General features: G+C 34.8%; 1 protein-coding gene and 1 long non-coding RNA gene across 2 annotated transcripts; one reads left to right on the top strand and one right to left on the bottom strand.

The window, feature by feature from the left end:
* LOC138904762 (uncharacterized) lies at positions 1-651 on the bottom strand. The gene has a single exon (XM_070193267.1). It carries the CDS (start codon positions 649-651, stop codon positions 1-3), a length of 651 nt encoding a protein of 216 aa, XP_070049368.1.
* Positions 652-11292: 10641 nt separating this feature from the next.
* On the top strand, positions 11293-12075 carry LOC104090446 (uncharacterized). Its single transcript, XR_684940.2, has 2 exons — positions 11293-11677; positions 11831-12075. It is a non-coding gene; the product is annotated as an uncharacterized lncRNA (long non-coding RNA).
* The last annotated feature ends 2785 nt before the right edge of the window (positions 12076-14860 follow it).

Consider the following 14860-nt stretch of genomic DNA (forward strand, 5'->3'; position numbering starts at 1 on the left):
CTATATTCGCTTTCTAGGCCTTCTGTTATTACACCAAGTGTATTTTGGGCCAGTGAATCCTAAGTCTGTGACACCACAGTTATTAAGGCAATTAACAAACTCCAAGCTTCTATATATCCTATGAGATTTGCCTCCTAGTTTTTCCCCCGGATCAGCTATGACATTGAAATCACCACCTATACACCAAGGGCTATTGATAGACATGCTAATATTCTCCAGACTATCCCAGAGATCTTTTCTTTCTGCTGCTGTACATTTGGCATATACTGCAGTAATAAAGATATTAGACTTGTCAAAACCCTCATTAAATTTGATGGTAATATGTTGGTCCTCATTAACAATGATAGTAGTGTTTAGATGATTTTTCCAGAAACACCATATCTGACCATTGATATTAGATATGCATGCTTGAAATCCCAAAAAATTCCTGTAGCCATCTATTTTCTCCTTTGAAATAAAGGGTTCAAAGATTGCTACAAACTGGGCATTGTTTATATGTATTAAATGTTTGAGCCGGTGAATGGCTTTCTTGGACCTAACTCCTCTGATGTTCCAGTAGATTGCTTTAATCATAAATAACTTGTGGTGAGTTCCCACTTTTTTGTTTCCTTCTTGAAGAAGTTCTTGTTTTGTTTTTGCTCCTCTTTCCATTTTTTCTTGTTTCACTTCTTCCTCTTATTTGTGTAGAGTCACTTTCCCTAGTAAGGTCTTCTTCGAGGATAGGATGCGGCTCTATATGCAATCTATCTTCCAATCCTTCAGTTTTGTGTACATGCACACTATCTTCCAATACATGGCCATTTGTATTGTAATAACCATTGTTACTGAAAATATACTCGAGAAAAACAACATATATATTTGGTCTATTATATTCTATCTCTTTCCTGCTTGGTTTTTTTGTTAACTCTTGAATCCTTGTTTTGTGTTTCTAGGGCTAATAAATCAATAGTGTTTAAAATAGTGAAGTTCTCTATTTGAAGCACTAAAACAGGAGTACTAAACTACTAATATTTGATGCCTAACCATGTAAGATGCATTTGTATTGGGAAAAGGGGTCAAATTTGCCCCTCTATTATGCTTAATAGATCAACTTTGTCTTCAGTTATACTATACGTCTAAAAATGTCCCTAACATTATCCAAGTGGTTCAAATATACCCCTCATCCGTTAGAACAGTCCAGGGTGAACACTCGATACATTTTGGTGAAATGGATAGGACATGGCGTGCCACGTCACCAAGCCCATCCCATTGGTGAAAGTGAATTGTAATACTTTCCTGTCCACATAAAGATTTATATTACTATAAATTATCTCATTAAGAGTAAAATGAGAAATTTAAAGTATGATTAAATATATAAATGTTTCATTATCAAAACCCAATCATGTGCCTATGTACTATGTAGTCTCATTTTGTGGCACAAATTCAGTCCATCTGAAAGTTATCATACTAGTTCTGTCCCTTGAATTTGCATCAATCTCTTAAAATAGAAGTCTATGCAATCTTCTTTCATTGGTGAAATTAAATCTGACCTTTTTCATCCGACAGAAATAAAGGGATACATTCGCAACTAAGTCATCTTATGGAATATTTAGGTGTAGTTCACAATCATATACACTTGAGAGAGTTTGATATTTAAAATGCACATAATGAACTAAATCTATGTTAGAGCCCGTTTGACCAAGCTACCAAAAATTACTTATTTTGAGAAGTACTTTTATTTAAAAGAGCTTTTTAAAAAGTACCTATGGAGAGTAGCAGTTTGTGTTTGGCTAATTCATTTGAAAAGTACTTTTAGTAATATTTGATAAACAAATTGTGTTTGGTCAATCTTTCCAAAAAGTATTTTTGAGTGTCATATTACAAAAAGAACAGTATCAATGTTCAGTTTACAATTAGTATTATTAAAAGAGAGAAATGAATACAAATATTTATTGTAAAAGAATTTTAATATTTTTATTTAAATAAATATAAAAAACACTATATGTTCTTGAAAAATTTGCATTCTTTCAACTATAATATAATATATGCATGAACGTCAAAAAGAAATGAAAATAAAACTATAAACCGGAGATTATATAATATTGATATACTATAAAAGAGAAAAAGAAAATCATATCTTGTGAAAAGAGTGTTTGAATCTGGTGATTAGCCTTGTAAATTATTTCAAAGAGGAATAGGAGAGGAAGAAAAGAAGAATCAAAGGAATAAAAAATAGAAGAAAGAGATTGTAGAAACAAAAGAATGAAAAGGAAAGGTTTAAATTAATGAGTGATAACTTGGAAAATTTAAATTTACGGTAAGGATATTATTATCTTGAAAAAATTAATTTTTTGCTTCTACTTCTGCATCTTGGAAGAAGTTAGAATTTGTAGTTTCTTCCCAAAAGCAAAAGAATTGCGTATACTTCTGCTTAAAAGTACTTCTTCATTTTGGCCAAACACCTCAAATTTTAAAAAATATATTTTTTCTGACAAAAAAAGTGCTTTTGGATGTACTAATGGACTCAAAAAACAATTTAGCAGATATTGCACAATTTGATTCAATACGAATAAAAACTTTGGTATATAACAAAATCATAAACTATATTAGTTGATTAATTAAGTTAAGAACTTAAAGTATGTTTCTTTTCTTCTTCTTTTCCCCTCTCTTTTCTTGGATTGAATTGATGAAGTACGGTTACAGCACACTGTGAAACGATTATTAGTTTTTTAAGTAAGTAAGAAATAATGGGGAAAATTAACTAATATAAAGTTCGACATAGTAAAGAGTTATCCTATTTTTATGGGTACCCGATATTTAAGAGTAGATATTTACGTTTCGGGAAATTTACCTAACTATATTATAGTAAAAACTTATTTATCACTTTTTTTAAGTTTTGAAAATTTCAATAAGTATCTAAATTTTTCGAGTCCATTACTCATATGGTCACTCAACTATGTGAAATTATTTACCAAAGTCATCTTTTCTTTCGTTTGTAACAGCAAATTAAAGTCACTTAACTATGCCTATAGTACTCACAAGGTCACTCAATCAGATTTCTCAAACTTTTGATCGCCAAATACCTATTTTACCCTTTAAATTATCAACTTTTATCTTCTCCTTTTTTTTTTGCTTTTAAATATTTTATGAGTTTTTCTCTTTTTAATCAACATTATGGACTTACCTATAGAACAAATAAATTTTATTTAAAAATAAAAAATAAAATTATTTTTCTAGCATATATAATGTCGAAATAAAAATATAATTGAGCATAATATTACTCAGATGGCAAGGAGTGCATAAACAAGTTATGGGATGGGTGAAAGAGCACGAGTGGGCAGTTAAATTTGCAAATGGGAAAAACGCAAAAGCAGAAATGTATAGAATGGTTGTGAATACCTAATTTTTGCACTATTTTAATAACTCCTAAATTTATTAGTGTTTTGTTATTTTAATTATTTTTTTCAATTTTTTTGTCTTTAATTGCATATTTCCTATCATAAAAAATATCAAAAATAAATAAATAGTTTTTTCTTTATTTGTGCATTTTAGAAGTTAACTAATTGTTCAATAGGTGAATTAATCTAGTTAATTGATCATTTGAATAAGTTATTTAATTAATTTATTTATTTGTGTAAATTTAGTTTAATAAGTAGGATTAAGGAAGAAATTGGGCTAAATTTGAAAGAGAAAGTGGCCAAGAGTACAAGATAAGGGGTTGCCACTGAAAAGGTCTGAAACGACGTAGTTTTGCCTCAAAACTACTTTGTTTCATTAAGTGACCCAAGATCAAATCTCACCCATTGATCACCCTTGAACTAATGATCCATATTTGATCTCTCAAAAGGTATTTAAAGCCTCAAAAAATCTAAAAATTGCCCCAATTTCCACCCATAAGTCTTTTCTCCTTCCTCTCTCTTTTCTCTCTCTTCACTCTCTCTTTCTTCCTAGCCGCCGCCCCTCGCCGCCACCGAAAATCGCCCACCGGTGACGGACCACTTCCAAACACCCCCAAATTTACACCATATAATCTCCACAACCTCCTCTTTCCATATCTCTAATCCAAATCCTTCAAAACCCCCTCAAACTCCTTGAATATTAGATCTAGAAAACTTTAGCCGGCACTTTTTTGCCCAAATTCTTGAAGCTTCGGCCACTACCATCTCGTAATACCTACATCAACGGATAGAGCTCCTCAAGACCTACATATTGATGTCAATTTCCATCCCAAATCCGGCGACCAAAATCTGTCCAAATTTCGGCGACCTCCCCGACCGCCCTCGTTTGGTATACCCCTATTCTCGTTTTCTTTGTCTATTTTTTCTAATTGTATTGCAGTTAGTTTAGATCTAGCATAATTTTTATTTTTTTTATATTTTTATATTTTTAATTATTTGTTGTGTTTAATCTGTGTTAGCTTAGTCATTCATAGTTACTAATCACTGATAATTAGTCATTCATTAGCCCTGAAATAGCTATTCGCTTAGTCATGATAGTTGATAATAAAAGTTTCACGTGCTTAGTAAATTTGTTTATACTGGATTTGAGTATTTGAATTTTGTGTTGATAAATGCTGAAATTAAAGAAGGAATAATATAAGTTTGGTTGTTTTTACTGTTCAAAGACTTTTGGAGTATAATACTCCAAAAACGTAAGTCATTGTTTGGTGAAAATACTACTTTTTGGATAACTTTTGAACCAAAGTATGTCTTTTGAATGGTTAGAGCAGACTTTTAGGGAAAATACTATCTTTTGGACACATTTTAAACTAAAAGTGTATCTTTTGATATTTAGAGCAGATTTTTGTTGAAAAATCTGTCCAAAAGGTATACTTTCAATCAGACTTTCAATCATGAATGCCTAGTTTCTTCTCCTGTAAAAGACACACACTCTATCATTTAGAGAATATCTAGAGAGTTGCTTGAATACACATATCTTTGAACAAAAAAAATCAGCAGCTGAATACTTTAGTAAGCTGAAATTTTTTGGGCTTTGTGAGTGAATCTTAGAGTGCAAACTTTTAGAAAAGTATAAGTCTTCTTTAGAGTTGGTTCTCGGTTTCTTCTCTAAGGTTTCTGGGCTGCTTAAACATAATTTGCTGCTGGTTTTCTGCTGATTTTGCTGCTGTTTTCTGCTGCTTCTGTTTGCTGAGCTCTTATTCTTCACTGCTGCATTTATTTTATATGACCCAGGTAACATTTAAACTCTGTAATACCGATTTTTTAATAGCAATTGATGAGGATTTGAGCATGTTTAGATTGCTTGAAGCATCTGCAAGGAAATTTGCTATATGGATGAATGTTGAGGTTTCAATCTTGAAATCAAGCTTTGGATCATAATGTTAAATCCATGACTTTATTGCTTTATTTATTTATTTATTGCCTTGTAGCATTTTTCTGTAAATCTTTAAGTAGTATTTTATGAGGATCTTGGTCATATTGTAGAAAAAGAAAAATTGTTAAAGACTTAATGAAGATTTTGAAAGTGAGCAGAATGTATTAACAAAAAAGAGAGCTATATTTGGTATAGGATTTTTACCATTCTTTTTATTATAAGTCCTACCGGAGGTACTAATATTATCAAAAGATCACTCTATGATCCATCTTATTACTCTATTACAACAATAATAATGTTTTTACTTTAAAGTTAGCTTCTCGTTATCTATGTTTGTTTGTTGTTAATTTTGTATTTCTTTGATCAATTCTCCTTAAATATTTGTTCCATTCCTGATTTTTACATTTCTCTTGTTAGTTATCTTTAGTATTTTTTTTAAGCTTAGTAAAAAATAGAAGTCACTTCTTAAGATACATAGAAATGAGATGGGTTGTTTGGTGAGTTGCTAAATCTTAGTGTTGCTAGTTGAAAGTTTGAAAGTAATAAGATTGGGCTAACAAGAATAAAGGGCCAAATGAGCTAACCCGCTGGCCCATTTTCACTAATAACAAAGTTGGCCTATTTTATTTTAATAAGCAAGGGCTGGCCCAACGCCAAACCATGTTCAAAAAGGGCCAGTGGTTTTAATACTCAAATAGTTGGCCCATTCCCTTTTAAATCAATGGCTGTCCACTCTTTAAAATAACAAGTTGACCCAACTTTTTAAAATTTTATTTTTAGTCAAATAATCTCAATAAAAATTAAAGTTTTCTTTTATTAAAATAACTTTACTACTTAGTCTCCTTAATAATTAATTTAAACGCTAGGCAATTAGTAGGCGCGCTTTAACTTCACGGACTCGCTTGCGTAACGTGATATTATTTTTTATTAAATTAATTTAATAATCTCATCTCATATCCAATAGTTTTAGTTAATTCTTAATTTAATTAATTCCCATAATTGCGGATTCGCTTGCATAGTGCGATAATAACTTTCAATAATTTTTTTTTTAAAAATATATAATTTCTTCGAATGTAGTAATTTTTCCAAAAGTAATAACGTACTAATAACCCCTGTCATGACTGCGGATTCGCTAGCATAGCGCGGTTATGACAAAACTAATAAAATTTATCTCGATCGCACATTCGTCTGAGTGGTGTGGTTAGGACAATTTAATATTATTCAAATCTTTCCTTAATAATTTTAATAATTAAAAGCGGATAGGTGAAACATGAAAATCCAATAAAACACAGTTTATCCAAAATCAATTCAAGCTAAGTTTAAGTTAATAGAGCGACCGTGGTAGAACCATAGGACTCAGGGAATGCCTTACACCTTCTCTCCGGTCAACAGAATTCCTTACTCGGACTTTATTTTCGCAGACCAAATAATAAAAGAGTCAAACCTTCCTTTGAATAGGGATTCAAATAAAAGGTAACTTGGAAAACCCAAAAATCAATTCCAAGTGGCGACTCTGAACAATAAAATAATCCCTATTTCAAAATTGTCACTTCACTCGGAAAAACTCTTTAATACACAATCCATAACACGTATTTCTTTTGAGGTAAAAAGGGGTGTGACAGCTCTGGTGACTCTGCTGGGGAACTAACAAGAATTCGAGCTTGTACATTGACTTTATTTGACTTTATTAATTTTGTGTATACTGTGATTGATTTTGGGCCTAATGTGTTACTTGTCCGTTTTTTACCGCTTTGATATTATTGAATGTACATATAAACTGTCTTCTTACACACCCCATCTAAGTCTTCTTAAAATTAAAATTGGGCATTTTCTTGACATAGCCCTCTTTCTTTGAGATAGCCGAGGTTCTTGTCACCCGGTGAAGGATTTTAGTCACACATATTTTAGGCAGGGAGCACCACCAGCTCAGCTGGAAACCAATGCTACCGGTACGCTGACCCTCCTCGGCTCGAGTTGTTCGCTTGAGTAAACCAGTCTAAATACCTTTTCCATCATGATTTAAACTTAGAATAACAAACCTCATGCCGGATATCCCTAGTAGGTTCGCTTTATTTGCATCATGTGCATTTGACTTAGCAGCGCTCGGCACATGAGCCGGGTTCTGTTTTAGGACATGTACCTTATTGAGATTAATATGTTCATGTTATGTGCTATATGTTGCATTATTTGGGAGGCTTGCATGTTGACCGACTTTAGCATAAATCAGTTTAATGAACAGAGAAAAAAAAGAGAAAAAAATGGTGTGGTCTAGTGCGTATGGTTTTTAAAGATTAATTTTCATAAAAAAAAAAAGAAGAGAAAAATAGTTGGTTTGATAGAACTACACTATTTTTGCCGAGACAGTTTTAAACATTCTACGGAAGTACCGAAAGATTATTTTCGCAAAAATAGCCATCTTATCTAGTTTTGTTCGGCCATGCCGAGACAGCCTTAAATCTTTCTCGGAAGTGCTGAAGGGCCATTTTTGTAAAATAACTTCTTTGTCCATCTTTGTTCAGCTTTTACCATTTTGCACTTATGTCGGACCATTTTTGCCGAGACAGCTTTAAACCTTTTACGGAAGTATCGAAAGGCCATTTTTGCAAAAATAGCCATCTTATCTAGTTTTGTCCGGCCGTTTTGCCGAGACAGACTTAAAATCTTCCTCGGAAGTGCTGAAGGGCTATTTTTATAAAATAACTACTTTGTCCATCTTTGTTCACCTTTTACCATTTTCCCTTATATCCGCAATTTTTGTCAAGACAGCCTTAAACTTTCCATGGGAGTACTGAAGGTTTGTTTTCATAAAAATGGCCATTTTGTCTAGTTTTTGCTGGTCATATTTGCTGAGACAACCTTTGAACCTCTCTGGGGAGTAATTAAGGTCTATTTTCGTAAAAATAACCATTTTATTTATTTTGTCTACTTGTTATTATTTTGTCCCATTTTGGCCGTTTTGCCAAGACAACCTTTAAATCTTTCATGAAAGTATCAAAGAATTATTTTTGTAATAATAGCCATATTGTCTATTTTTATCTACTTTTATCATTTTGCCTTTGTGTCCGACCATTTCTGCCGAGGCGGCTTTAAAAGTTTTTCTCAAAAGAATCAAAAAGGTTATTTCCGTGATAATATCCATTTTTTTCCTTTTACCATTTTGTTCTTAACCCGATCATTTTTATTAAGACCATGTTTATAAATGTTGGAGGGAAATTTTTGTAATAATATGTATCTTGATTTTCATGAACTACGCGCACCTAATTCTTGACTCTATGCAAGATACCTAGGCAACCCCTCTAGGGTCTGGTATCGCATCTAAATCGGACAAATTGGTCAAGTCTTATCATTTGGGTCATAATGGACTGGTCTTCAAAATTGTATCTTCCTCCAACGAGGGTGTCCGCTCTTTAGTAAACCCTCACTTTAAAACATTGTTACGGTCGGTTGCTTGAGTCCCACATTGCCATTTCTAACTTTTATGAGTCAAACCCCAGGGTATCAGGGTTTTTTTTTAATTATATAAGCTTGCATCAGTCATAACCTTATGTTCTACCACTTAGGTGCGATATGGATACAATGAAAAGAAGATCGGACAAAATGCCAAAAGATGACGAGCCCCCACAGATTTGGCTTGTGCATAAAACACCCTGGTTGTTAAGACAACGATGAAAAAATATGGGCATTTGTGAACAGGAAAAGATAAAGGACCATCTGGGTCACTTTGTGAACATTATGGAGATCAACCCAAGGAGGGACTTAATTGAGGCGTTGGTGCATTTCTTGGATCCTGATAACACGGTATTCCATTTTAATGGTTTTGAAATGACTCCCACTTTGGAGGAATCAGCTGGATACACAAGGTTAGGCGATGAGCTTCAGAAGAAGAGACCTTTGGCCCCAAGGGACATCACTGGCAGTAAGTTCCTTGAGCAGATAACAATCAGCCAAAATATAATAGCAAGTGTGGAACAAGGGCACGTTCAATTGGGTTTCTTGTACGACAGGTATGGGTGTCCAGATGGATTTTCAAAGCACGGGAAAGAGCTTGATAGTAAAATTGGATATAAAGATTGGCAAATCCATGGGCGAAGAGCATTCCTAGTGGCATTTCTAGGGACGATGGTTTTCCCGAGGCATAACAAAAATATTGATATTCGATTATCTGGCATAGTCACCGCTTTATTGCGTGGAAAGGATGTCACTATCATTCCTATGGTATTATCAGATATTTATCGTGCCCTGACCAAATGTCAGAAAGGAAAAAATTTCTTTGAGGGCTGTACACATAATACTCCAAATATGGTTTTTAGAGCACCTTCTCTGTCATCATGTACGGATAAATTTTAGTATCCATTGGCGCAACAATGATCTTGAAGATATGTTTAAAGATGTGATTGTTGATAGTAGCTTCCCCGAGGGCGTCAAAGCATGGAGGAGGCATCTTTATAAGTTGACCGCTTCTAAAATCACATGGAAATGCCATTAGTTCTCACCAAAAGAGGTCATATACAGGTCTTACCACCATTCATTTTTGATTTTGATGGGTCTTCGGGGTTTTCAATCGTATGTTCCTATGTGACCTACACCAATTAGGTCAAAAACAGGTAGTGCCCACAGTGGAGCACATGCAAAGCTTCATATGGGAAGTAACATCGGAGGATCCTATTCGTGAGGCTTATGCTTAGCAGGTTTGGGATGAAAATAAGGTGCTCGAATTTCACACTATGGTAGAAGATCGGGATCAAGGAGAGTTAGACCATGTATATTTTGAGTGGTTCTATGACCCAGATGCTTTTGGATCCAAGAAAGAGATAATTCTGAAGAGCACGACAGAATGTGAGACTAAAATTAGAATAAGAGTGGGACAAGCCAAGAAGGAAATAGCAAGAGACTATGAATCCATAATACGAGAACTACGTAGGGATATAAGTATCGTCAACATGAATAGGGATTTGCAGTACACTGATTTAAAGAGGAGAAAGCCAGATTAAAACATGAGGTTCAAGCGCTTCAAGCACAACCTCGACAAGCGAGAATAGGGGCCACTACTCAGCAACATGCGGGCATTCCAAAGCACGAAAAAATGCATTACAAACTTATTATCCATGACCTAAGGGCTCGGTCCAGGGCTGTAGAATCAAGTAAGATCCAGCTAGAGAATGAGCTAGCAAAGGCCCATAACAAGCTGAATCTGGCGTTACAATACGAGGAAGATATATCAGACATAGACAATAACCATGAGCGACAGATCCAGTTCTTAAGTCAGATCCAGGAGCATGTTAAAGGGAGGGTCTATGAAGTGGCTACTTATACCGCCTGAGGGTGTGTGACTTGTCAGGGTTTGACTCAAGAGCAATTTGCTACGGTAGTGCCCAACTTCGTACGCCACATTGCCACAGACTTGAAGCGCATATACCATGATACGGAAGGTCAGCCGCAGGAATAAGCACCTTGACTACAATTATGCCGGTGGATTATCCTGTAGGGATCAAAGTCTTCTTTTAGTTGGTAGTCCACTTTGATTATTCATTTGTCGTCATCGAGTCTGTAATAGTCTTTTGGTGTTTTGAGTTTTGTCATTTTGCCTTTTATTTTTAAAAGTCTGTTTGAGTCAAGTCCGTTCTAGTTTAAATGTTTGTCTTTTTAGGTTGTATCTTTATGTAATTTTTCTTTTTTGTTTGAGTCTTGTATCAAAAACAAAAAAAAGAAGAAAGAGAAAAAGATTTTATTATTGAAAAATTCAAAAATGAACCAAAAATATGTTATTTTTGTAAACAAATGGTCATGTTCCTGAACTACATAATGATCTGATTCATGTGGTGACATGATACATAGGCAACCCCTAAAAGATAGGATCGAAATATTCTTCAACGGCTCTAAAATGAGGCGAGTGAAAAGAAAAGTGGAGAAAAAGAGAGAAGAAAATAAGAGTGCAAATAGATAGCAACCTTATAAGCCGAAATGAAACATGAAGCCTTCCAAAATCATATTAGATGCGGTGATAATGTTAGGAGCATGGCATATTACGTATGATTCATATATGTAAAATGCTTAACCCTAACACATTTGTTGTCTCTTATCTAATAATGACACCCTAAACTTCATGACAAAGCACGCAACGTTTGGATGATTTACAATGATAAAGAATATGGGGACAATTTGCTGAAAAAGTCAAGAACCTGTCCACTGAATTCAAGGCGATCAAAATCGTTGAAAGTCCTGTTTGACGCTGTTGTGCAAATTCATAGCTAAGATGTCGAGCTTGATAATTGGAAAGCCACTTTCATCATTGCCGGGAAGGAGTCTTGGTAACATGTTTTGTCATAATTTCTATTATCTGGATTATTTCGAGGTTGTGATCCAGGTATTGTTTCTTTGTTTTGTCGTCAAACCTCTCTATCCTTTAATCAATGAAATGCAATTTTTTTGCTTTATGTTATTTTAATCCATTGTGTTTAGTTCTTCTTGCATATATGGTTCTTTTCATGCTAATTTTAGTGACATGACATGCATGCAGAGTTTTCGGCGAGATTTTGGAAAGCATGTTCAATCTTAAATTGAATCGACAGAAAACACTTTGAAGATAAGGAAAAGGCTGAAACACTTTGATGATAAGCCTATGTCAAGTTCACGAGGAACCAAAATAGTTATATTAGTAGAGGTTAAAGATCTTCATCTCAATCTATCATGAAAATCAGGCCTAAGGATATTTGAATGGGTTGAAGTTTTGTTAGACTAATCAATGAAAAAGGTTTTTTGTCACGGCCTGCCGTAATCTAATCATATCAGGGAAGATGACCCAAATCTCCAGAGAATGTGCATTCCAGGGAATTTTAAATGGATTAGCTGGTACTGAAGTGCATCATTTCGCATAAAGACATGCCAAGAAAATGTGGCTCTAAATTGTCAAAGGCCATTTGTTACAAACAAAATATTGACGATGGAGCTATACAACTGACAAAACCAAGAAGACAGTCATGTCCATCAATGTCGAACCTAAGAAGAGATAGAATATTTGGCATTCTTGAGGCTGGGAGGCCCTTTTTCTGCTACCCAAACACTTTATATCCTTCGTCACCCCTTTTTGAGCATGTTTTATTTTTCTTTGACCCCCTCTTTTGGAATCAAGTATATACTCAAAAAAAAATAATCAAATATCCATGCCACTAGAAAATAGGAGCTAGGACAATTTGATTATATAAAAAAAAGAGGAAAAGAGAAAAGAAAAAAAAAGAAAGATGAAAAGAAAAACAACAAAAAAATCTTTCGTGTTAGTTTGAACTACGTTTAGCTTGATTCCTTTAAAGGATACGTAGACAGCTCTACACTAGGGTTCAGTCCAACCAAATCAAAAAATAAAAATTCCACAGTATCTGAAACTGGGGCAGAAGTTTTTTTATTTTATTATAAAGAGTCGATTTCAAGAGTTGTAAGTATACAACCCCGTCATCTTGAATCCATTTTCAGCCTTCATGCGACCCTTTCTTTCTAACCCTATCCAAAAGCCTTCCAAATAAGACCTCTCAATTAGTCTTTAAGAATGCCAAGGGAAACACACAATAAGCAACAATTTTCTCACGACATAGAACGGTGTCAAGTTGCTCGCACAAAAAGAAAACATGATAATGAGTGAAAATGAGAGAGTCTTATTAGTGAAAATCCTCATGGGCATTGTAAGGCGATAGTAAGTAAATATAAAAAAATGAGAGAGGTCGGTTAGTGAAAACCTTTCGGGGCACTGCTGATCGAAGGTGAGCTGTGATTTGATGCAAATGATTAGCACAAAGAGGTCAACTTCAAAGAAGAAAAGGAATAGCAAGAATAAATGGTATATTGACTGGATAGATTTGGCCGCTCAATTCAAATTGCATGTCATGATCATTAAAGTTGGCTACTAAATTCAAAAGATCCCCTTCTTTCTTTCCCACTAAAGTAGCATTTTTAGTTAAATACTATTCATTCTCACTTTTATAACGTGTCATTGTGTCCATTTGCATTATTATTTTGAGTCAGTCTTTGTTAAAACACACAAGAAATGATTTCAAAATCTATTACCAACTTTCTAACTATACAAAGCGAGTTCTATCCTAGCACATCAAAGAGGACATATCGATGAAGCAACGTGCATAATAAGCTGTTGAAGTTAAACAAGATCTCAGGGTTCATGCCAACGTAAGTTCCAAAAGTTTGCTGGTCTATTTGTTTAGAAGCCAACAAAGAAAGGGGCCACAAAATTGGTCATCGTTTTCTGGAAGTGCAAAACAAAGGACATGGGGCATACGCGATATTGACAAAGGCACGAATCCATCTGTGATCTCCTCTAATAAGCCGAACAAAATTGTTTCAAAGAAATCGAAAAGGTCGCTAAGCAAAACTTGATTCATGAGCAAAGCTGATAGCACCATAGACACAAACTGATATCGGGTGCGAGATAATCAAGTTTGAATTTTAAAGAAAAAAACTGCCAAAGCGAAGACTTGCTTTATAGACAAGGTTCTGTAACACCTTAGACATCTTGGTACGAAACAGTCAGGGGTGATGATGGAAAGCCAAGGTTTCCAGAAGGCAATACAGAGTATCCGAGCAACTCGGTACCGTCTGAAAGAATCAGTTCTTCTTCAGTAAGGTGGCTGCAATTTCAAACTACTAAGGGCATCAAGGCCACAAACCGACAACCACTGTTAAACTCACAAATCCTTCTTTGTTTGAAGTAGGAAACAAAGTAGCGTAGAAATTAAGTTCTCAAACTACGAATGTCACCAAAGGTAAGTTCTTCAAAGTCTCTGTTTTATTTTTCTAGGCATGCCCATAATTACATCATCAACAACTTCATTTTCTAGCATAAGGTACACCAGTCCTTAGTTGAGATTCCATTTTCATATAGGGCACACCACTCCCTAGTCGCATGTTCAGTATAGGGTACACCAATCCCTAACTGTATTTTCCAACATAAGGTACACTAATCTTTAGTAAGGTTCCATTTTCATACAAGGTATCCTATCCCTTAGTTACCTTCTCTCTAAGTGATACAGGGCGCCAACCCTTGGTTAAATTCTCTCAGCGATACAGGGTGCCAACATTTGGTCATATTCTATCTCAGTCATACATGGTGCCAACCCCTGGTTACATTCCTTCTCACTGATACAGGGTGCCAGCCCCTAATTATATACCCTCTTAGTGATACGGGGCACCAACCCCTGATTACATTCTTTCTCTGTGATATAGGGTACCAACACCTGGTTACATTCCCTCCAAGTCCTTCAACCTCACTCGTAGGAGATGCAATTCCTACTTTGAGTTATTCCAATAGGAGAAGCACTTCCTAATCAGAACTATAATCCTAGGAGACGTATTTCCTAGTCCAAGCCTTTCAACCTCACTCGTAGGAGACACACTTCCTAATCTGAACCACCAATCCTAGGAGATGCATTTCCTAGTCCAAGACTTTCAACCTCACTCGTAGGAGACGCACTTCCTAGTTTGAGTCATTCCAATAGGAGACGCACTTCCTAATCTGAACCATCAATCCTAGGAGACACTTCCTAAT

The sequence above is a fragment of the Nicotiana tomentosiformis genome, chromosome 2 (assembly GCF_000390325.3).
Source record: "Nicotiana tomentosiformis chromosome 2, ASM39032v3, whole genome shotgun sequence".
Lineage (NCBI taxonomy): Eukaryota > Viridiplantae > Streptophyta > Magnoliopsida > Solanales > Solanaceae > Nicotiana > Nicotiana tomentosiformis.

Coding starts and splice junctions, on each gene's coding strand:
- LOC138904762 (XM_070193267.1), bottom strand. CDS start 651: ATGGAAAGAGGAGCAAAAACAAAACAAGAACTTCTTCAAGAAGGAAAC.